This window comes from Thamnophis elegans, chromosome 12 (assembly GCF_009769535.1).
Source record: "Thamnophis elegans isolate rThaEle1 chromosome 12, rThaEle1.pri, whole genome shotgun sequence".
Classification (NCBI taxonomy): domain Eukaryota; kingdom Metazoa; phylum Chordata; class Lepidosauria; order Squamata; family Colubridae; genus Thamnophis; species Thamnophis elegans.
Window position 1 is genome coordinate 46,564,789 of NC_045552.1, and position 20,906 is coordinate 46,585,694.

The 20,906-nt window shown below is 43.1% G+C and overlaps 2 protein-coding genes and 4 non-coding genes across 7 annotated transcripts in view; 5 read left to right on the forward strand and 1 right to left on the reverse strand.

Moving 5' to 3' along the window:
* The first annotated feature begins 1,439 nt into the window (after nt 1–1,439).
* DKC1 (dyskerin pseudouridine synthase 1) lies at nt 1,440–19,185 on the forward strand. Of its 2 annotated transcripts, none has more exons than XM_032227704.1 (15): nt 1,440–1,544; nt 3,447–3,505; nt 5,007–5,093; nt 5,419–5,510; nt 6,301–6,485; nt 6,596–6,660; nt 7,486–7,612; nt 7,984–8,114; nt 9,761–9,904; nt 11,072–11,192; nt 12,789–12,907; nt 13,643–13,749; nt 14,740–14,815; nt 15,628–15,789; nt 17,157–19,185. In XM_032227704.1, the coding sequence occupies exons 1-15, from the start codon at nt 1,529–1,531 to the stop codon at nt 17,226–17,228; spliced, it is 1,563 nt and encodes a 520-aa protein (XP_032083595.1). In that variant the 5' UTR covers nt 1,440–1,528; the 3' UTR covers nt 17,229–19,185. The 2 variants fall into 2 exon arrangements, with proteins under 2 accessions (XP_032083595.1, XP_032083596.1); XM_032227705.1 differs by having other exon boundaries at nt 15,631–15,789.
* On the forward strand, nt 7,812–7,887 carry LOC116516269. The gene has a single exon (XR_004256328.1). It is a non-coding gene; the product is annotated as a small nucleolar RNA SNORD83 (small nucleolar RNA).
* On the forward strand, nt 8,155–8,287 carry LOC116516275. Its single transcript, XR_004256334.1, has one exon. It is a non-coding gene; the product is annotated as a small nucleolar RNA SNORA36 family (small nucleolar RNA).
* Nucleotides 12,306–12,553, forward strand: LOC116516281. Its single transcript, XR_004256339.1, has one exon. It is a non-coding gene; the product is annotated as a small nucleolar RNA SNORD17 (small nucleolar RNA).
* On the forward strand, nt 13,344–13,419 carry LOC116516267. The gene has a single exon (XR_004256327.1). It is a non-coding gene; the product is annotated as a small nucleolar RNA SNORD83 (small nucleolar RNA).
* Nucleotides 18,934–20,906, reverse strand: part of MPP1 (membrane palmitoylated protein 1) — a 38,323-nt gene continuing 36,350 nt past the window's right edge. The window contains exon 12 of the mRNA XM_032227706.1: nt 18,934–19,869. Within this exon, the coding sequence (XP_032083597.1) occupies nt 19,693–19,869 (177 nt within the window). The 3' untranslated portion in view covers nt 18,934–19,692. The remainder of the gene's footprint in view (nt 19,870–20,906) is intronic.

Below are 20,906 nucleotides of genomic sequence, written 5' to 3' on the forward strand. Positions count from 1 at the left end.
CCCCCCCCCTCCCAGCAATATGATATCCATTCAGTCAGGTCCGACTCTTGGCGATTCTGTGGGCCAGTCTCTTCACATCTGATCTTGCTCTGCTTCCTTTGAGTTTTTCTATGCCCTGCCCAGTGTCAGCTTTGATGATGTCTAGTCACTGTGTTTGATGGCCTGGTTTACTTTTCCAAAACACAATTGCTTCTCCGGTGAATTCCCCTGCATGAGGGGGACCCAAATAAATGAGACACAGTTTCATTTTGTCTTCTAGGAATGTTAATGCACTCCAGTACTTACTTGCTTGTTAAGTCACTTTTGCTGTCCAAGTAGTACGCTGGAGCTTAGAGTAGATTTTCTTCCTTTTTTTAAAGGTCCAACGTTCATAATCATCCACAAGCAATAGAGAAAGCAATCTCCCCCCCCCTCCCTCAACCTGCTGCCTTATTCCTACTGTCTCAATTAGATTTAAAGGAGGTTCTTGTCCAAGAACCATCCATCAGATTGCAAATATGGTCTGGCTAGTAAGGTATTTCTCAAATTTCAAAACATTCAGACAGGCGGATTTCAACTTTTCAGAATTTCCTCCAGCTAGCATCCTCTGGCTTGTGAACACATGTAGAATTAGTCCTCGACTTACAACAGATCATTTAGACCAAAGTAACAACAGCACTGAAATAGCATGAGTTATGACCATTTCTCACACTTACAACCGGTGCAGTATTCCCATGGCCACGTGATCAAAATTCAGACGGCTGGCAAGTGACTCATATTTATGATGGTTGCAGTGTCCTGAAGCCACGTGATTCCCTTTTGCGGCCCGAGGTGGCGCAGTGGTTAGGGTGCAGTACTGCAGGCCACTTCAGCTGACTGTTATCTGCAGTTCAGCGGTTCTAATCTCACCAGGCTCAAGGTTGACTCAACCTTCCATCCTTCTGAGGTGGGTGAAATGAGGACCCAGACTGTGGGGGCGATATGCTGACTCTGTAAACCGCTTAGAGAGGGCTGAAAGCCCTATGAAGCGGTATATAAGTCTGCTATTGCTATTGCTAAAAGTCCACAGGGAAGTCCTATCCACTTAACCAACAGTGTCATTCATTTAAAAACTGCAAGGATTCACTCAACCACTGTGGGAAAGGAAGGTCATAAAACGGGGCAAAAACTCAACTTTACAAACTCGCTTTACAAAAAAATAAAAACCCTCACAAACAAATGTATGTTGCCACCCTTAACAACATAAACGTTGGCCTCTGTTGCGGTCGTAAGTCGAGGACTACCTGTATTTGAAGTCGACCCGCAAACAAGAGAATAGCGGGTCAGTCTATCCTTCGTTAGTCTACATATATTGTTTTCCTCTCCCCCTCCTGGCCGTTTAATTCTCTACTCTCAAATGATCCCTTCAGCTCCGCCCCCTTTGGCGCGCTGCCTGCCGAGATGGGAGCGGGGACGGAAGTGGGCGGAGAGGCCGCTTCCGGTCTGAGCGTGTTGGCGGGACAGCGCAAGCAGTGCGCCTCATTCCGAAGTAGCGCGTGGCGCAGCCAAGATGGCGGACGGGACAGGTGGGTGAGAGGCGCGCGTCCCGGCGATCTCGCCTTATTTTTGCGCCCTCAGGATTTCCAACATTTGCCGACAGGGAAGAGGAGGCTGGGTGTATGTGTGTGTGTGTGTAGGCGTCCTTTTCTCCTGAACCCTCCGACGAGCACGACCCCGTTTCTTGGAAAGGCCCGTGAGGGAAGGAGGGGAAGCACGTGCTTCCCGGGCGCGCGGGGGAAAGGCACTCTGTGCATGCACAGGAGTCCTTGAGTGTGTGGGGGGCGCAAGATGGGTTGCAGAAACTTCCCCAACGGGGCTTTGGAGAATTGGGGAGTTTTAGGGGGGGTCTCTTGTTCTTGGGGAGCGAGCCCTTGCAGCGCCACACGGGAAAGCCCCGGCCTCTCCCCCAGGGAGCTTTTTCTCTCCACCCAGAAGGGCGATTTCGTGACTGGCTTGGAAAATCCATGCTGGAACGTTTCGTTATTGCTCCTCTTATTATTTTATCCCTCGTGTGTGTGTTTGTAATTAGTTTCATTATTGTTCCTATTGTTTTATCCCTCCTTTTATGTGTGCGTATACATTATTTATCCTATCCATATCATTTCATTTTTGCTCCCTTGTGTGTGTAATTTAGTTTCATTGTTGCTCCTATTATTTTATCCCTCCTTTTATGTGTGTCTATACATATGTATATATATATATTTATTTCATTTCATTATTGCTCCTATTTTATCCGTGTCTGTGTAATCATTTGGTTTCATTATTGGTCCTATTATTATTTTACCCCTCCTTTTATGTCTACATGCGTGTGTGTTTCATTATTTCTTTTAATTATTGCTTCTATTATTTTATCCCTCTTACACACACGTGTAGAGATAGGCTTGGAAACTTAATGCTGGGATGTTTTATCATGGCTCCTATTATTATATCCCTCCTTTTATGTGTATATGTATGTATATTTCATTATTTCGTTTCATTATTTCTCCTATTTTATCCCTACTTTTATGTGTGTGTGTATACATTTACAGATATGTCTGTGCATATATATGTTTATTTCATTTTATTAGTGCTCCTACTTTATCCCTCCTTTTGTGTGTGTGTGTGTGTGTGGCAGCAAATATTCCTAATGCTCTGGCCTCCTATTTTTCCCAACAACAGCCCTGTGAGGTGGGGTGGCTTGAAAGAGGGTGAATGGGAGAGTAAAGTCACCCATTGGGCTTTGATTGATGTATTTGATAGTATGTATTAACGAGTTTGGATGAATGCTTTGCAATGCTTCCCTGCTCATTACTACTCTCTTTACCCTGTTTTTGCACAAAGTTAACATTGAGTTGCATGATTGTGTCTAATGTGAGTTGTTTGCAATGTATTGCAATTTTGTTGGTGTCATCCCAAAGAGTTAAAAGTTGATGGAAAGGGGGGTGGGTAGACACGTGGTTGGGCCTGGTAGGCCATTTTGGAAGATACATCTTTACATTGCAATCCACCAAATGTGTTGATGCTAAAAAATTTACCGGATATATTTATCCTCTCCGTATATATTTATTAGGAGTTTGAAATAAAGAACCTTCTCTAAAATATAAGTTCTCCAATTTTTTTCCCATTCTCTTTGATCCCTAAACATCTGGTTTAGGGATCAAAGTTGGAAGTTCTTGTTAAAATAGAAAGGTGTGTTGGATATTGTTGGCTGCCTTGAGATATTTGTTAAAAAATAATGGGGGGATACAAAGTAAATAAAAAGTTTAGTACTACCCTCATTCATTCAGCTTTTTTCAGCTCTATATTAAAATAATGTGTAAATCCCATCAGCATTAATCAAACTACTAAAGTTTAGTTTTGGTAGACCAGTAAACAGCATTTCCGGATATGTTTCTATCTTTTAAGTTTGCAACAGATGCTAATTTTTATTGATTTTTATGCCACTGTAGATTCAGTTCCTAAGAAACATAAGAAGAAAAAGAAGTCTTTGCCGGATGAAGATGTTGCAGTGAGTTGGCCAATTATTATAGTTTGCCAATTTATGCAGCAAGCTGTTTTAAGCCCCAATTGTGTGTTCCCAAATAAATGTATAATTTAACTTGCCTTTACTGGAACATTGATGCTTTATTAATCCCACAACACAAAGATTAGCACTTCTACAATATCGTTATCTACAGATCCCATGTTTATTTTTCTGTAGTAATACATTCTCTCATGTGTCCATAATGTGTATATACATCCTGGGAAAGAATTTGTTACAGGTAGTCCTCAACTTACGACCAAAGTTCAGCCCAACATTTTTGTTACTAGGCAAGGAGATTGTTAACTTGAGTTTTGTCCCATTTTATACTTTTTCTGCCATAATAGTTGTGGATCACTGCAGTTCTTAAGTGAATCGTGCAGTCATAAACCAAATCTGGATTTCCCCATTGACTTCGCTTGTCAGAGGCCAGCTGAAAAGATCACAAATGGTGATCGCAAGACCATGCAACTATCATAGGACTAAATGCCAAGTGCCCAAATTTTGATTAGGTGACCTTGGGATGTTGCAACATCATAAGTGTGAAAATGGGACATAAGCCTCTTTTTCAGTGTCCTTGTAACTTTAGATGGCCATTAAACAAATGGTTGTAAGTCGAGACTACCTGTACTATTCTCTATTCTACTAGCCAGTAGCTTCCCATCTGACTTTTATTTTTAAAAGTACTTCCTGAAGCACAGCGAGAGAAGCTTGATGATCTGAGCGTTAATGATTTTTTCATTTCTAGTTTAAGCAAAAGTAAAGTTCCTTTACTTTTTTTTACTTTTACATGGTGGCTCAGTGGCTAAGACGCTGAGCTTGTCGTTCGGAAAGGTCGGCGGTTCGAATCCCTAGAGCCGCATTACGGAGTGAGCTCCCGTTAACTTGTCCCAGCTTCTGCCAACCTTGCAGTTCGAAAGAATATTAAAATGCAAATAGAAAAAATAGGAACCACTTTGGTGGGAAAGTCACAGTGCTCTGTGTGCCTTAGTTATTCCGGCCACATGATCACGGAGACGTCTTGGGACAGTGCTGGCTCTTCGGCTTTGAAATGGAGACCAGCACCGTCCCCTAGAGTCAGGAACGAGGGGAACCTTTACCTTTAAAGTTCCTAGAATCAAAGTCAACTTCCAACTTCATTGATAAGTCTTTGTGGCTTTCTTGGCAACCATTTAGAAATGGTTTTCCATTCCCTTTTTCTGGCATGATGGTTTTTGGTTTCCTAATTTAGCCTGCAGTCATGGAATTCCTGTCTCCCATTCAGCTCTGGTCCCTGCATAGCTCTTTAGCCCCACCAGATGGCGCTACCACATTTCCTTACTGAAAACTGCCCCTTTGCAAGTCATTAATGAATAATATGATACAAGTGTGTTTCATCTAATGTGTTGGAGAGGCAGTTTACCTTAAGGCCAATCTTAGCTGCAAGACAAGTTTTTCGCATTCTTGTTCACAGTCCCAGTTATTAATCTATTAATTCAATTGTTTTTAGGATATACAACATACAGAAGAATTCCTTATCAAACCTGAGTCAAGAGTGGCCCAGCTGGATACATCACAATGGCCTTTGCTTCTCAAAGTAAGATAGTTATACCAGTGAAGTAGGTTACATTAATGTCAGTGTGACATTTTTTGTGCAGACACAAGATAATTTACAACTAAAAAAAAACAAATCTCCATTTTTAAGAGTAAATTTTAGGTATTGCTGTTTTTATGGAGTTGACAGTGCATATTATGCTCCAAAGAATTTGTGTAGAAGAGTAGATAGGTTTCAGACCAAGGCAATTTGCTGAGGCTTTTTGCCAAGTAAGTTCAGATGTATAACATCTAATAAACACTTTTGAGGCATAGCCCCAAAATCATATTTCCCTATGAACTAAATATAATGTTGCTTTGTTTTGTAGAATTTTGACAAGTTAAATGTGAGGACAGCGCACTACACCCCACTTCCTTCTGGCTGCAATCCCTTAAAAAGAGAAATTGCTGAGTATGTAAGGTAAGATTGTGTTACACGATATAAAACCATCTTTTCTTCCAACCCGTCACCAAGAAGGTTTCTTCAGCAACTTTTCTTACAGAATTTCGGAATCACAAAGGGCTATTAATCTTCTCTCCTTGGGTTTTCAGTACACCAATTTTTACACATGAGTTTCTATATAACAGTTACCCAGTAATAACATTTCTTTATAACAGTTGACAGTTTGGCAGAGAATAACCTATCCATTGTTGTGGCACATAATGTTTATCAGTTGGCCAAATCAAAAACAATACAGAAACAAAAGGGAACCTAGTTTAATATTTTACAGATAAATGTTCATTACAGCTTAAAGTTACAGTGAACCCTGTAATGTGCTTGAAATCTTTTTTGGGGGAAGCATGGATGCCTGCAAATCTATCTTGACGGCTGGCAATTGCCTAGATTAGTCCCTGAAGTTTTCTTGGCAAGTTTCCATAAGTGATTTGCCATTGCCTCCTTCCTAGGGCTGAAATAGAGCCTCAGTGATGCAGTGGTTAAAGTGCAGTACTGCAGCTACTTCTGCTGGCTGCCTGCAATTTGGCATTTCGAATCTCACCAGGCTAAAGGTTGACTCAGTCTTCCATCCTGGTAGATAAAATGAGGACCTAGATTTTTGGGGGCAAGAGGCTGACTCTGTAAACCACTGAGAGAGGGCTATCAAGCACTGTAAAGTGCTATATAAGTTTAAGTGCTATTGCTAGACTTATACTTTAGACATGTTGTTAAATGCTTTTTGTTTAAGTCATCTAATCGCCGATTTTTGTCCTAGGACGGGCTTCATCAACCTGGATAAGCCTTCCAACCCTTCCTCCCATGAGGTTGTGGCCTGGATCCGCCGCATTCTCCGTGTTGAGAAGACAGGCCATAGCGGCACATTGGACCCCAAAGTTACCGGCTGCCTGATTGTGTGCATTGAGCGAGCAACCCGTTTGGTCAAGTCTCAGCAAAGCGCAGGTATATCGTCTGCTTTGTGTGTCTAGTCAAGAAAGAGAGTGCCTTCAGTCTCGTGATGGAACATTAAAATCCAAGTGGCCCCTCCTTACTACTCTTCTGTCATCTTCCAGGCAAAGAGTATGTGGGAATCGTTCGGCTGCACAATGCAATTGAGAGTGAAATGCAACTTTCGAGGGTAAGTTTTGGCCAGTCAGGAAGTGAAACATTCACCAGTTGTCTTCTTATGTCTAGCTTTAAACTCTTTCAACTCCTGCCCTCAAGATGACATTATAGGGCACTCCACACCAGAACAACTAGACACAAGGACAGTTTTTCCCTGAATGCCATCACTACTAAACAAATAATACCCTCAGCACTGTCAAACTATTCATTAAGGCTGCATTACTATTACTATTAATCTTCTCATCGTTCCTATCACCCATCTCTTCCCATTTGAGAAGTTTGTTGCTTGTATCCTTACAATAGTTTCTTAGTATGATTTCATTGCTTATTTGTACCCTATGACTATCATTAAGTGCTGCACCTTATGATTCTTGATAAATGTATCTCTTCTTTTATGTACACTTGAGAGCTTATGCATCAAAGACAAATTCCTTGGCTGTCCAATCACACTTGACCAATGAAGAATTCTATTCTATTCTTATTCTATTTTCTATTCTTATTCTATTCTGTTCTGTTTTCTATTCTTATTCTATTCTATTCTCTATTCTTATTCTATTTTGTATTCTTATTCCATTCTATGAATGGGAACGTCATTTGCACTAGCAAACCATAGTTTGAACTTAGAATGATTATGGATAGAATAGAAGGGCTTATAACCATGCTAAGTTTTGATGGGCATTTCAACATCTCCAGGCTTAAACCACCACTCTGTCCATGTTTGATCTTCTTTAATTTGATGTTTACTTGAAATCAATTGAGGGTGTAACTAAACTTTCTTTTACCTTTGCTTCTGAGCTGCTTGACATAATGCTATTTTGTTTTATTTTTCTTTCTGTAGGCAATAGAAACCTTGACAGGTGCCCTCTTTCAGAGACCTCCCCTCATTGCTGCCGTGAAGAGGCAGCTGAGAGTCAGAACCATTTATGAAAGCAAACTGGTTGAATATGATCCAGAAAGAAGACTGGGTAATGACATCCTTTTTCCCCCCACTCAGGGAAGGGGGGGGGTTGGTCCTTCTGGAACCCAGCCAAAGATAGAAGCCCCATTCCTGTCCCTCCCTGCAGCTCTTTCCCCGCGGTTTAACCTTCCAGATCTTTCCCTGGAGCTTAGCTTTTGAAGGCTGCCTTTGCAGTAGCTCTCCCTCCCACCATTAGCATTTTCTGAGCCAAATGATGTAGAAATGATGACATAGCCCATTGTGCAAAGATGACGTTTCATCTATCACCCAATTCTGATGGCTCGAATTGAAAAAGTCCTCGTAATTCCTACTGACCAGGTGGTGATATTCTTCTCTTTGGCATCAATGGGTTTTTTTCCCTCTCCGCCCCTTTTCCAGGTATTTTCTGGGTGAGCTGTGAAGCCGGAACCTACATCCGGACGCTTTGCGTGCATCTGGGTTTATTGCTGGGAGTTGGCGGTCAAATGCAGGAGCTCCGGAGAGTCCGCTCCGGGGTCATGGGAGAGAAGGTGGGTCAAGGATGTAACCTGTCAAGGAAGTGCCTGATCTACCCAAAGGGTTGAGTTCAGTTCAGGGTTCTCCCCCCTGTGCTGGTAATTAAACTTTGGGACAGTAAATAGTTGGGAGAATGTGGGGGTAGAAAGTTTCATTTTTCTGCCAGTACACCTCTCTCAACGCACAATATTACCCTGTTTCCCCAAAAATAAGACCTCCCCAAAAATATTGCAACACAGCAGCAGCCATCTCCTGCACCAAGACCTCCCCAAAAATAAAGCCAAACACTTATTTCAGGGGTCAAAAGAAAATAAGACCCTTGTCTTATTTTCGGAGAAACACGCTATGCAGCATCCAAATGAGTCCATAGTACATAGAATTACACAGAGTCCCAAACAAAAAAACATGAAGTTAGGATTTTTCCTCCCTTATTTCTTATTTTAGCCCAGTGGTAGTCAACCTGGTCCCTACTGCCCACTAGTGGGCGTTCCAGCTTTCATGGTGGGCGGTAGGGGTTTGCTATAACTCTGCTTTATAAATTTTATAAAGTTACTTCCCTACTTTATAAATCACCAGTAATATGGAAAATTTTACTACTAACAGAGATACAAAAGTGGGCGGTAGGTATAAAAAGGTTGACTACCCCTGTTTTAGCCTGTACTGGTGCAGTGGCTTAGAGGTGGAGCTCTCGCCTCACAATCTGGAGGCTGTGAGTTTGATTCTAGGTAGAGGCAGGTATTTCTCTCTCGGCACCCTGAGACTATACCTGCTGAACAAAAACTCCATATTGGTGACAGGAAGGGCATCTGGCCATTAAAACACCCTGCTAGCTCCGCTCAGTTGCCCAGACTCCACCATGCAAGGGATTTGGGGGTCATTAGAAGAAGATGATTAATTACTTTAGCCTGTAGTAGATTTTACCTTGGTTTTTAAAACTTTTAATAATATACACTAAATTGCCAAAAGTATTCGCTCACCTATCCAAATAATCAGAATCAGGTGTTCCAATCACTTCCATGGCCACAGGTATATAAAATCAAGTACCTAGGCATGCAGGCTGTTTTTACAAGCATGTGTGAAAGAAGGGGTCGCTCTCAGGAGCTCAGTGAATTCTAGCATGGAACTGTGATAGGATGCCACCTGTGCAACAAATCCAGTCGTGAAACTTCCTTGCGCCTAAATATTCCACAGTCAACTGTCACCTGTATTATAAGAACGTGGAAGTGTTTGGGGATGACAGCAACTCAGCCACGAATTGGTAGGCCACGTAAACTCATCCAACAGTGTGTGACCTCACAAATGCGCTTCTGGAAGAATGGTCAAAAATTCCCATAAACACACTCTGAACCTTGTGGATAGCCTTCCCAGAAGAGTTGAAGCTGTTATAGCTGCAAAGGGTGGACTGACGTCATTGAACCCTATGGATTAGGAATGGGATGTCACTTACAGTAAGTTCATATGCGAGTAAAGGCAGGTGAGCGAATACTTATGGCAATATAGTGTATGTGCATGTTAGTGTTGTGTAGGTATGTGTGGAAAGCATCCATTTCAAAAAACAGAATTCCAGCTTTCTTTCATGAATAATTCAATTGATTTTGACGTCTATAAAGTTGCTAGAAGGATCTCCAATAACCAGGGGCTGGCGGGAATTTGCTTTTAGGACCATATGGTGACCATGCACGATGTGTTGGATGCTCAGTGGCAGTACGACAACAATAAGGATGAGACTTATCTCCGGAGGGTGATCTTCCCTTTGGAGAAGTTGTTGGTTTCACACAAGCGGCTTGTTATGAAGGACAGCGCGGTAAGTGCCCTCTGATGGCATTCCAGTTGGTGGCTTGGAACTGTAGTCCCCTTTGGCTCAGCCTGATCTGTCTTTCCAGGAGGGTTGCTTAAAAGGAAGAGGAGAGGCAGTTGATTGCAGGCTGCTTTAGCCTTATTCACCGGGGGTGTCAAGGCTCAGGGGCTGGATCCAGCCTGCAGGGCCGCCCTGGAAACAGTGAAGGATTGTCCCGCAGTGCCTCTGCCAGCAAAAACAGAGCTGTGTACAGCCAGGTTTTCATTGGCAGAGGGTTGCAGGAGGTCATTGCAGTCGAAAACGGAGCTCGGTAGCCCATTTTTCTGCTGGCATAGCACTCAGGCCATCACAGGCGCCCCCAACATGAGTGATGTTGAGCTTCCATCCCCCCTTAAAGGTCAAACACAACCCTGAATTGAGTTTGACACCCCTGTTATACATGTAATATAATAAAATAGCAGAGTTGGAAGGGACCTTGGAGGTCTTCTAGTCCAACCCACTGCCTAGGCAGGAAACCCTATACCGTTTCAGACAGATGGCTATCCAACATCTTCTTAAAGACTTCCAACGTTGGGGCATTCACAACCTCTGGAGGCAAGTTGTTCCACTGATTAACTGTTCTCACTGTCAGGAAATTTCTCCTTAGTTCTAAGTTGAAATGGCCCAGTGTAAATCCAGAACATAATTAATTGTGCTTGGGAATGTTTCCAGGCCAGAGATGGAATCAATTGTTGCTGTTTTTTACAGACAAGTTGGGTTGCTTTAATCTGAAATAAGTTCAAACTTGTTTATGTAAAGTGGCGCTTTAGGGAAGCTGGGAATTTGTGCTGCAGCAGCCTCTCTTTTTTTTTTTTTTTGAAGTGCCCTGTTCATTTTCTTGAACGTAAGTTTTGTAACTTTTCTCTGAACACATGGCCACACATTAAAAAATGAAATTCTGAAGCTTCCTCTCAAAAGAAATTATATGTGCACGCACATGCATGCATGCATACGCACATGTTTTCATTCAGGAATGAAAAGTGGTGCAGGATTAATTGAGGCAAGATTATATGTTTTAGTGTTCAAAGCTATGAAAGGCGATGGTGTTGTGCGTTTGTAAGGCTTGGAAATCAAAAAGAGCAATTATGGCTGAAATGAAATTCCCTGCTAAGCCAGTTGTTGCTTTCCATTCAGGTGAACGCGATTTGCTACGGTGCAAAGATCATGCTTCCTGGATTACTGCGGTATGACGATGGAATTGAAGTCAACCAGGAAATAGTCGTCATCACCACAAAAGGGGAGGCGATCTGCATAGGTAAGAATGGAAACTTTGTTACTTCCAGGTGCTTCTCTGATGAATTCTTCCCAATCACATCTTTCCTTCCAGAAGCCTATGGAGTTTCTTTTTATGCGATTATAACTGATTTTTCTGGGGAGTGATGCAGTGGCCTAGAGGTGGAGCTCTCACCTCACAATCAGAAGGCTGTGAATTCCATCCTAGGTAGCGGCAGGTATTTCTCTCTCTGGGCACAGTGAGTAAATATCAGCTGCGAACTCTGTATTGGTGACAGGAAGGGCATCTGGCCAGTAAACACTCAGCCCCATCCAGTTGTCCCGACTCCACTCTGCTGCAAGGGATTACGGGATCATTAAAAGACAAAAACTGATTTCCGGGCAGTATACTATAAGATTGGTTAGCAATGCAAATCAAAAATAAATTAAAGAATGTTAGTGACAAATAATTGCTCTATTCAGGGGTTTAAATTACTTAATTTCTTTACTATATGCTACTTTGAAGTTCCCTGGTAGATAATGTAAATTACATCTCTAAAAAGTATTTTACCTGTAGAGAGCCAGATTGTTTGGCGGTTAAGGCATCGGCTACAAAATGGACACACAGGAGTTCTAGTCTTCCTTAGACACAAAACCAGTTGGATGTTCTTGGGCCAATCACACACACTTGACCCTAGGAGAGAGGCAAAGGTTAGCAACTTCGGAAAAATCATGCCAAGAAAACTACAGGAACTTGTCCTGCAATCTCCCCAGAATTGGGCATGATGGAACAGGGGGGGGGGGGGGGAAGTCTTGCGTTTGCCTGCTTTTAGATGTAAAAATGCAACCACAAAGATCACGTAAAATGATGCATAAATTTTATCTTAGGCATTTAGGCTAGGCGTTTGTTTTGGACAAAGTAAATATGTTTCTGTTGCCATGGCGCAAGAGGGAAAATTGCAGGGTTTATGAATTGTGAAGAGCTGCTTTTCCTGCAGATCAGAAATAAGATTCTGCTCCTCCTCTCCCCCCCACCTTTTCTTGATTCTCACAAGGCATGTCTCTATAGCTGGCAAAGCTTTGTGTGCCCTTGCTCAGCTTTGAAACGTGTCCTCTGCACACACACACACACACCCTGCATTTGCTCAGGCTGTATGTGAAATGATGATGAAGTTTATCCATTCTCTGAGTGCAGCTTGCTCTGCCCTTCCTGTCGCGTCGAGGCTTCAGTTCTGAGGCCTCGACGTTCCGTGGCTTCTAAACACCTTCCAGGCTCCCAGTGTTCTACTGGAAGTTGTGGGGATGTTTGGCTGGCTGCTGACTGGAACTGGACAGAGGAAGCAGAGCCAAACCCCTTTTCTATGGGGCCTGACTCAACAAAGAAGAATGAAACTGTCTGATCACATCTTGCTCTGACGGTCCTTTCTACAATGCCAAATCTAGAAATACACACCGGGGGGGGGGGGGGGGATGATACAAAATACTTCTGTCCTTGACTTATGACTACAATTGGACCCAAAATTTCTGTTGCTAAGGGAGACTTACTGAGTTTGCCCCATTTTATGACCTTTCTTCCTGAGGCTGCGTGAAGCCTTCTTGGTTAGGAACGCTCAGCTTCTCTTTCTCCCTTTTCCTTCAGCTATTGCTTTGATGACCACGGCAGTGATCTCTACCTGCGACCACGGCGTTGTAGCCAAGATCAAGCGTGTGATCATGGAAAGAGACACTTATCCTCGCAAGTGGGGGCTTGGTCCCAAAGTAAGTTCTGGGTAGTCTGGGTTACTTGCCTTTCTTTGAAGGACCAGCGGATTCTGGGGTTCTGGATGCTCTGTCTTGTAAAGTTTAAATGCCCTCCCTTAGATCATGATGATGTTACTTAGTCAGGTAATGAAATGTCTGCGAGAGAAGAGCTGAGCTCAGGGACTGCTAGGTCATCATAGTTCAAGCCTCTTCTGTTGGATTCTAGAGAGAAAAAATGTTTGGTTCTCTGTAGCAACGCAATCCAGAAATAAGAGAGACATTCGGTCACCCATTTTTCAGGTCTTTAGCGATGCACTTGGGGTGTTTCCATCCTCCGTATTTGGTCTCTTTCCCCTGGACTTTTTAAACAGGGATTTCCTTTGAGCTTTTGAAATTTTTTTAAAGCTTGACTCAATTTGACGGGCAGCTCTTGACACTCAATCTTTCTTGGTGAGCCAAATGATGTTTAAATAGCTCATTGAGCACTCTGTGCAAAGATGACACCCATCTATCACCCAAAACTGATGGCTCTCCAACATAGACTGGGCATGCAAGAGTTGGGAGATTTCAACTCACTTAAAGCCATCCTGCACTTTTGGACATCCGTTTTACCCAAGGAGCTCTCACCGCCTTTAAAATGTGGCGGCAAACTGGATGTCCGTTCCGTATTTATTTTAGGACATTTATTTTTGCATAGCGTATCAGCCAAAGGCAGTGTTGAAATTGGAACGGTCTCCTTTTTCCCCCCGTCAGGCTTCTCAGAAGAAGATGATGATCAAGCAAGGATTGTTGGATGCTCATGGCAAACCTAACGAAAAAACTCCACAAACGTGGAAAAAAGACTACATAGATTATAACAGGTAACTATTGCAGCGCTTTTGTTTTAAGTCATAGCATTAGCACTTAAGACTTATAAACCACTTCACAGTACTTTGCAGCCCTCTCTAAGCGGTTTACAGAGTCAGCCTATGGCCCCCAACAATCTGGCTCCTCCTTTTACCGACCTCGGAAGGATGGAAGGCTGAGTCAGCCTTGAGCCTATCAGGATCGAACTGCTGGTAGTGGGCAGAATTAGCCTGCAACACTGCATTCTAACCACTGGGAAGGGAGGGAGGGCAGTAGCAATAGCACTTAGACTTATATACCATTTAACAGTTCTTTTACAGCCCTCTAAGCAGTTTACAGAGTCAGCCTATTGCCCCTGACAATCTGGGTCCTCATTTTATTTACCTCGGAAGGAGGCAAGACTGAGTCAATCTTGAGCTGGTCAGGATCGAATTGCTGGCAGTGGATAGAAGGGCAATAGTACTTAGATTTATACAGCGCTTCACAATGCTTTTATATCCCCCTCTAAGCAGTTTACAGAGTTGGCCTCTTGCCCCCAACAATCTGGGTCCTCATTTTAACCACCTGGGAAGTATGGAAGGCTGAGTCAACATTGAGCCTGGTGATGTTTGAACCCCCAAATTGCAGGCAGCCGGCAGGCAGTAGAACTAGCCTGCAGTACTGCACTCTAACCACTGCGCCACCTTAGCTCTTGCTGGTTGGCATGCTTGTTTCTAGCCTCTTAAGTCAGCTGCACTAGAAAAGCGAGGGGGGGGGCTGCAGATTGGAGCTGGTCCTTTTTGGTTTGGGTTGGCAGGCAGTTATCCCTTTATTGCCTGCTCTCATGGCTCTAGAGGGAGTCAGCCTGCTATATGAATCTGGGAAAGGTGCTTCCTGGCTCCCTGCATGTGGGTGTCTTATTTACGCCAGCTTCCCAGACATCACATTTCCCCTTCAGGATAAAAATAGGGCAGAGCAGGGTGGATTTGTCACTTCATCTTAACCAAACTCCCATTTCTTTGCAGGGTTTCTGTAAAGAAAGAGACAGAAGAGAAGACGGAGCCAGAAGAGATTCAAGAGCAGCCAGAGAGGATGCCAAAGGTTGGTTGATGGATTACAAAGTGTTTCCAATTATTTTAAGCATGAAATCTCTTGTTTCAAACGTTCAGCAATGTGCTGAGCTTTGAGCAGATGTTCTTTGAGTTTGAAACAAAAGACTCGAAAGATGTTAAGTTTTGCATGCTCAGATCAGCTTGAAACCAAATGATTTGCAAAGCTTCAGTTTGTTATGGCCCACTGGCGGCCAGTAGAGCTGGCAGCAGAGTCGGACAGTGAGGAGGTTGGGGACGAACATGGGCCAGTCTTGGGGGTTGAGGAAACCTCAGATGAGGGCTCTGCGTCGGAGGCAGAGAGGGAGTTAGACAGCAGTGAGGCAGAGGAACAGCTGGAGCCTGTTCCCAGTGCACGCATGGGCAGAGCTGCCAGAAGACAAGAAAAACTCAGAAAGCAGGGTTGACTTAGGAGTAAAGCCACATCTTGGAGGTGATGGCCCTTCCCAGAGGAAACCAAAGAGGAACGAATGGGGAATGGGCTTTTGCAGGAAACAATTTGTTCATTCAGTTGTGTCAAGAGTGGAAAGTTCTGTTTGTGATTATAATTCCTTTAATTCCCAGTCGTGTAAATAAAAGAGGTTTTACCAGGACCAAGACTTTGCTTCTTGCTTTCTAAGGAAGCCTGAGTCAGAACACAGTTCCATTAAAAAAAAATAAAAAAATAAAATGGAGCAGATAACCAGAATTTATAAATCAGAGACACAGGCTATTCTGTTTCTGAAAGAGCAAAAGCAGCAACTCAAATGCAGAATAGGCTGCTCTGGCCAGAAAACCTCTGATGTCCTTGTCTTGTTTTCTCAGAAGAAAAGAAAAATCGAGAGCGATGGAGATCCAGAACCAGTAGCTTCAGCTCCTCCGGCCTCTCCGGAGGAGGAGCAAGCAGAGATGAAGAAGAAGAAGAAGAAAAAGAAGGAAAAGAGGAAGATGGAGTCTGCGGAGAGCAGCGGAGAGTTAGTTGAAATGGTAAGTGCCCACGTAATCCATTGCCATGATTTTGGCGATCTCTTGGGCCGCGTGGTTAAAAGAGCAGCATCCCTTTTCTCCAGCTGATGGCACAGGAAGGTCCAGTAGTGGGTTGTTGTGTCTTTATCTGCCCAGAGACTGAGTCATAATTGAAGCCACGCCTCCAGTCCTCCCTTGCTTGGCCTCAATTCCAACTCAGTCTTTGCCTGATAGGGCATACATGGGGGTGTTAATTGTTGGTGAATATTTCAGTCGTTGAAAATCTATTTAAGTCTAATGACATGTTTAATCAGGCCAAAGCAAATTGTACAGGTATTAGTCCTCAAATGACCGTAATGGAGGTTACCCAACATAGTTGTAACTCGTGGACGTTAATTGAGTCACCTACATCATGATATTTTTTTGCAGTGGTCCTTAAATGAACCAGTGGATTGCTATGGGCATGTTTTTGTCCAAATAGTTTTGAAATGCAATTATGGGATGATACAACTTGGCCTAAATGCTGCCAGGTTGCTAAGCATCCAAAGCGTTGTAAAGTTGCCATGGTGAGGAAAGGGAGGGAGCACATTCCACGCATACTTTTGGCTAGAGTCTGATCTCAGGTTACCCCAGCAGGTTTGCAAGGGGTGCACCTCACTGGGGAATGTGATTTATGACACAGATTGAGGGGGGAGGAACTGGGGTAAAGTTCAGCTATAATTCAAATGAGGCTCAGATCTGACTGCAATAAGATCTTTCCAAAATAGTGCTCCTAATAAATGACTAGCTTTCTTTTGAAACTTGGCTCGAGAATCATGAATCAATTAGGGCATCTTTCGGAAACCTGACACAAAGTGTGGTCAAGTGACAGGACAGGAGGAGGGCAACTATCAGAATTTTGAATCTAGGTTCTAAATATCCCCTGGGAGGCCTTTCAGAAGGTCAAATAGTCACTTAAGTGAACGGTCATCTAAATTACCTGTTACGGCATTTTCATATCGCCTTTGTAATTTTTTGGGGTGGTTTAGCCAGCTATGCAAATCCTGGAAAGGCCTATGAAAAGCAGATAATTCTATAATGCATTGAAAATATCTGCAAACACTGTAGGATATGACAGGTTTTAGCTGCGATGGCCCATTCACAAGAACAGGGCCTGCATGTCCAGAGCAGCATCTGATACAGCAATAAAAGGTTTGTAAAATGCAACAATTGCATTTTTTTTCCCCCAATTGCCATGCCAGATTAAAAGCCTTCAAGCTAATTTCAAATTACTTTAGCTGGCAACCTTGGGAACTAAACCTTGGAAATAACATTGGAATCTTTGGGTTCTCCAGGGAAGAGTGACAGGGATTCGGGTCTCTTTTGAGCTTCTTCTCTTCTTCCCCTAGGTCAGTGATCTGAGCGTGAAAAAGAAGAAGAAGAAGAAGAAACGAGAAGAAATTGAGGAGAGTTCAGAATGATTCCTCACTACCATCTAAAGCCAGCAGACCGGAACAGTTTGGGAAGGCAAAAAAAAAAAAAAAGCCTTCGCTGAAAAAAATGCAGACTGGATCACACAGCTTGTCCTGATTGCTGTGCAAATTATTGGGGTGGGCCAAGGGTGGCACCCCCTCTCTGTCCTGTTCTAAGGATAGTTTGAGATAATTGAGGCAGCCGACTCGCTCCCTGGTCCTTGGGACTTTCAAAGTAGTATCCAGGAGATGCGATACTCAATTTTGGCACTGTTAGCAACCTCCTTTTTGTATCTTATCTGCCCAAAGACCTGCTGAATGTTGGTGAAGGTTTAAGAGGAGAAAGCGGTCAAGCCAGGTATTGTCAGATGCTTCGTTTTAAAACGTTTTTGTAGGCTTTTTTTTTTTTTTTTTTTTACTTGTCTTGATTCCCTTCAGAACAAATCCAGACATTTCCCACTTGGGGCTAAAGCTTTTTGTTCATTCGAAAATGAACTTGCGCTAACTTGTATCGACAGGGAAGGAGGACATCAGCCATCCGGTCTAACTCAGAATTCAAGAATTTATTATTTTTCCCCCCTTCCCAAACAAGTTATCCAGAAGAGGGTTGTGAAAATCAATCTCTGTGCTAGCAATTGTAGTTGAGACACGGCATCCTATTCAGCAGGATGGTCTGGTGATGGTCTTATCTCGTCCTCCCTTCCCAAGGCAAGAGTACCAATGCTACTTTTAAAAAGCTTTTTCCAATTAAAAGTTCACATATCTGATTTCAGTCGTGCTTTCTTTGGCTGGACTAGGCTACTGCAAAACTCTAGGGAGAAATGGACAGCTATTGAGATAAGAGAGGCCCGGAGGAATGGTAACATTTCTCTCCCCCCCCCCCCCAATTGTTCTCAGAATATAATGTTGGCGCCCTCAAATTACAACCATCACAGAGCCTGGAATTCCCATCGTAAGTTGAGGCACCAACCCAATTTCACAACCTTTTTTTATTTTTACAATGTTGGTTAAAAGAAACTCCATGGTCATTAAGCAAGACAATGTATTTCTATGAGCAATTTGTGGGCAGAAAAGACCAGCTTTTAGTAAAAAAAGAAAAATAAATGATTTGTGTCACTGGCACATTACAGTTGGCTGTTGGATCACTTTTACAGTTGTAAAAGTGATCCAATTGCCAAGCATCCAAAATGAAGTGTGACTGCAGGAGGGCTATTTAAACTTCCCAAATCAAGTCGTCGGTACTATTTTTTGGATGGGGTGTGGTCGGTCGTAACTTCATATAGTTGCCAAGCAACTGGTCATTAAGAAAAGACTGACTATCTCATCAGCAAGATTTGTTGTATTAATGTTGCTGAGAAGAGAATGGTAGTATCGCCATAGTTTCTGGGAGTTTGAAGTCCACACACCTTAAAATTTTCCAAGAGTGAGAAACACTGCCACAGTGTTTGCTGGTTTAGCTAACTGCAATGTGTCTTAACCAAGAGGAACTATTCTACGCTTCTTCGGGGAGTTCGATAGCATCCCTTGGACTCTGCAAGCTGCTACATATTTCATCGGCTTGCAACAGTTTTGTGCCGTTTAGTAAAAATTGTTGGTCCGTTAACATTGCTATCGTTTTCAGTTCTCTTCCGCCATGGTCTAACATTCCCCTCCTACAGCGTCAAAATCTACCTTCAGTTTCCAATGTTCATAAAAAACAGACTCGTGAGCCATGTTTTTGAATCATATTTTATTGCTGCTTATTAAGTTTTCCCTGTAATGGATTCAACCGAATGTTTTTATTGCATGTTTGTTTCATATATTTTTTTTGGCATCCTCAAGAGCATGGGATTTAACACCTGGTCATCCATGCTCCCTTCTGCTTATCCCTGTTAGTTACAAAGGTATTGAGGGACGTACCCCTCCTGATGTGCTTGGGTGCAGTGGTAGAACAAACACTTCGTGACGGAGGCAAAAAAAAAAAAAAGGCTAGTTGAACGGGACGTCCAACATCAGTTCAGAGTTCTCTGCCCTTCCCCCCAAAAATGAGTGAAGGGAGTAAATCTCATTCATGCAGAGGTTTGGATGGCGCTTCTTGTCACAAATGGGGAAAAAACAGGAAAATGCATTGGCATGAAAACACAGCTCTTAACATTCACTGCATTATGGCTTTTACCTAGAATGTGTTTCTAGTATCCCTGTTTAAAACCTTATTGATAGCCGAAGAGCGGTATATTCTTGGACCGTCCCCTGCTGCTAACATCTGCAAAGAAATGGAAATACAGAACAAAGGAGGAGCAAGCCGCGCACACAGATGCTCTTCTGAGGATATTTGCAGCTGGAAGGACTGGACTCTTCGTCCCGGCAGTAACAGGCGATGGGGCAGCTCCGAGAAGGTTGCGTATTGGGCAGAAGCGTACAGCAGGGAAGAGGCTGATCCTTTTACTGTCCTCGACATGCTGCAATGAGGCGGCCTTAAGTAGTGCCCGCCAGCTCAATACACCCAAGAAACTGGCACCCACTGTGGGGAGCTGCATGCCCGGTCGAAAGCTGCCTGCAGTTGTTCAAGGCTCTCTTCCACACCGTTGTTCACCAGCACCAGATCGAAGTAATGGGCATATCTGCTCTGGATGGCCTCTGTGTCCTTCTGAAGTTGCTGCAAGGTTTCTATCTGTAGAGGAAGACAATAACACGTGGGAGGTCATGGCATGCAGATATTTTGCTTACAAGTCCTGTGAAGAAATGATGTTCAACGGAAGAAAAATACACCATCCATAAAGACCATCGGCCTTTATAAGCCAACTCCTCTGTGTCTCCTATCTATAGATTCATTTCAACCTGGTGTGTGTGTCATGTATGTATATATACATATACATATACACCATATTTTTTGGAGTATAAGACGCTTGGAAGTATAAAATGCAGCTAGCAAACAAGGGGAATGGAATCTGCCTCCCAGCAATTTGCCCCTTGCAGAAAACAGCCTGTCTCAGTTTAGGCTGATTAGAAGAAGAAAAAAATCTGCCTCTGCCTTCCAGCAATTTCCCTCTTTGCCCCAAATAGCAAGTTTCACTTTCAATTTCAAGGATTGCCATAGCTTATTGCCGCCTCTGCAACTCCCATTTGCTGCAAGGAGGTAAATTGCTGGGAGGCAGAGGCCAGTGGGGGTGGGGGCAGAGCTACATCCAGTGTATAAGATGCACCCAAATTTTCACACTCTTAGGAGGGAAAAGTATACCCCGAAAAATACGGTGTATAGCAAGTAGTCCTTGAGTTAACAACTGTAATGGCCAAGACAGGTAAAGGTGGGCTGGTTGCCAAGTATCCAAAATATGGTCATGTGATGGGGTTGCCATCAAAATTTCGGAACCAGGGTATAAGTACCTTTTTTGGGTGGGGGGGAATCTTGCAACTTCCTAATGGTATCTAGCTTTAAGTCAAGTATTACCTGTAATTGATTTGAAGAAAACTCCAAAAAGGTTTCAAATTTTATAATAATTTGTGTGTGTTATCTTTTATTCAACTAAGCCACGGTCAACAAAATCTTCCAAAAATCGCAACGATTTTAGGTTATATATCAGGAACTTCTGACATTCATGTGGCCACATCTGCTCTGTATGGGTGATCCACCCACGGAGGAAGGGTTGAGTAAAAAGCTATGCTCAAGAGAGCTAAATGTTAAGAAGAATTCTTCAATTAATCCAAAAG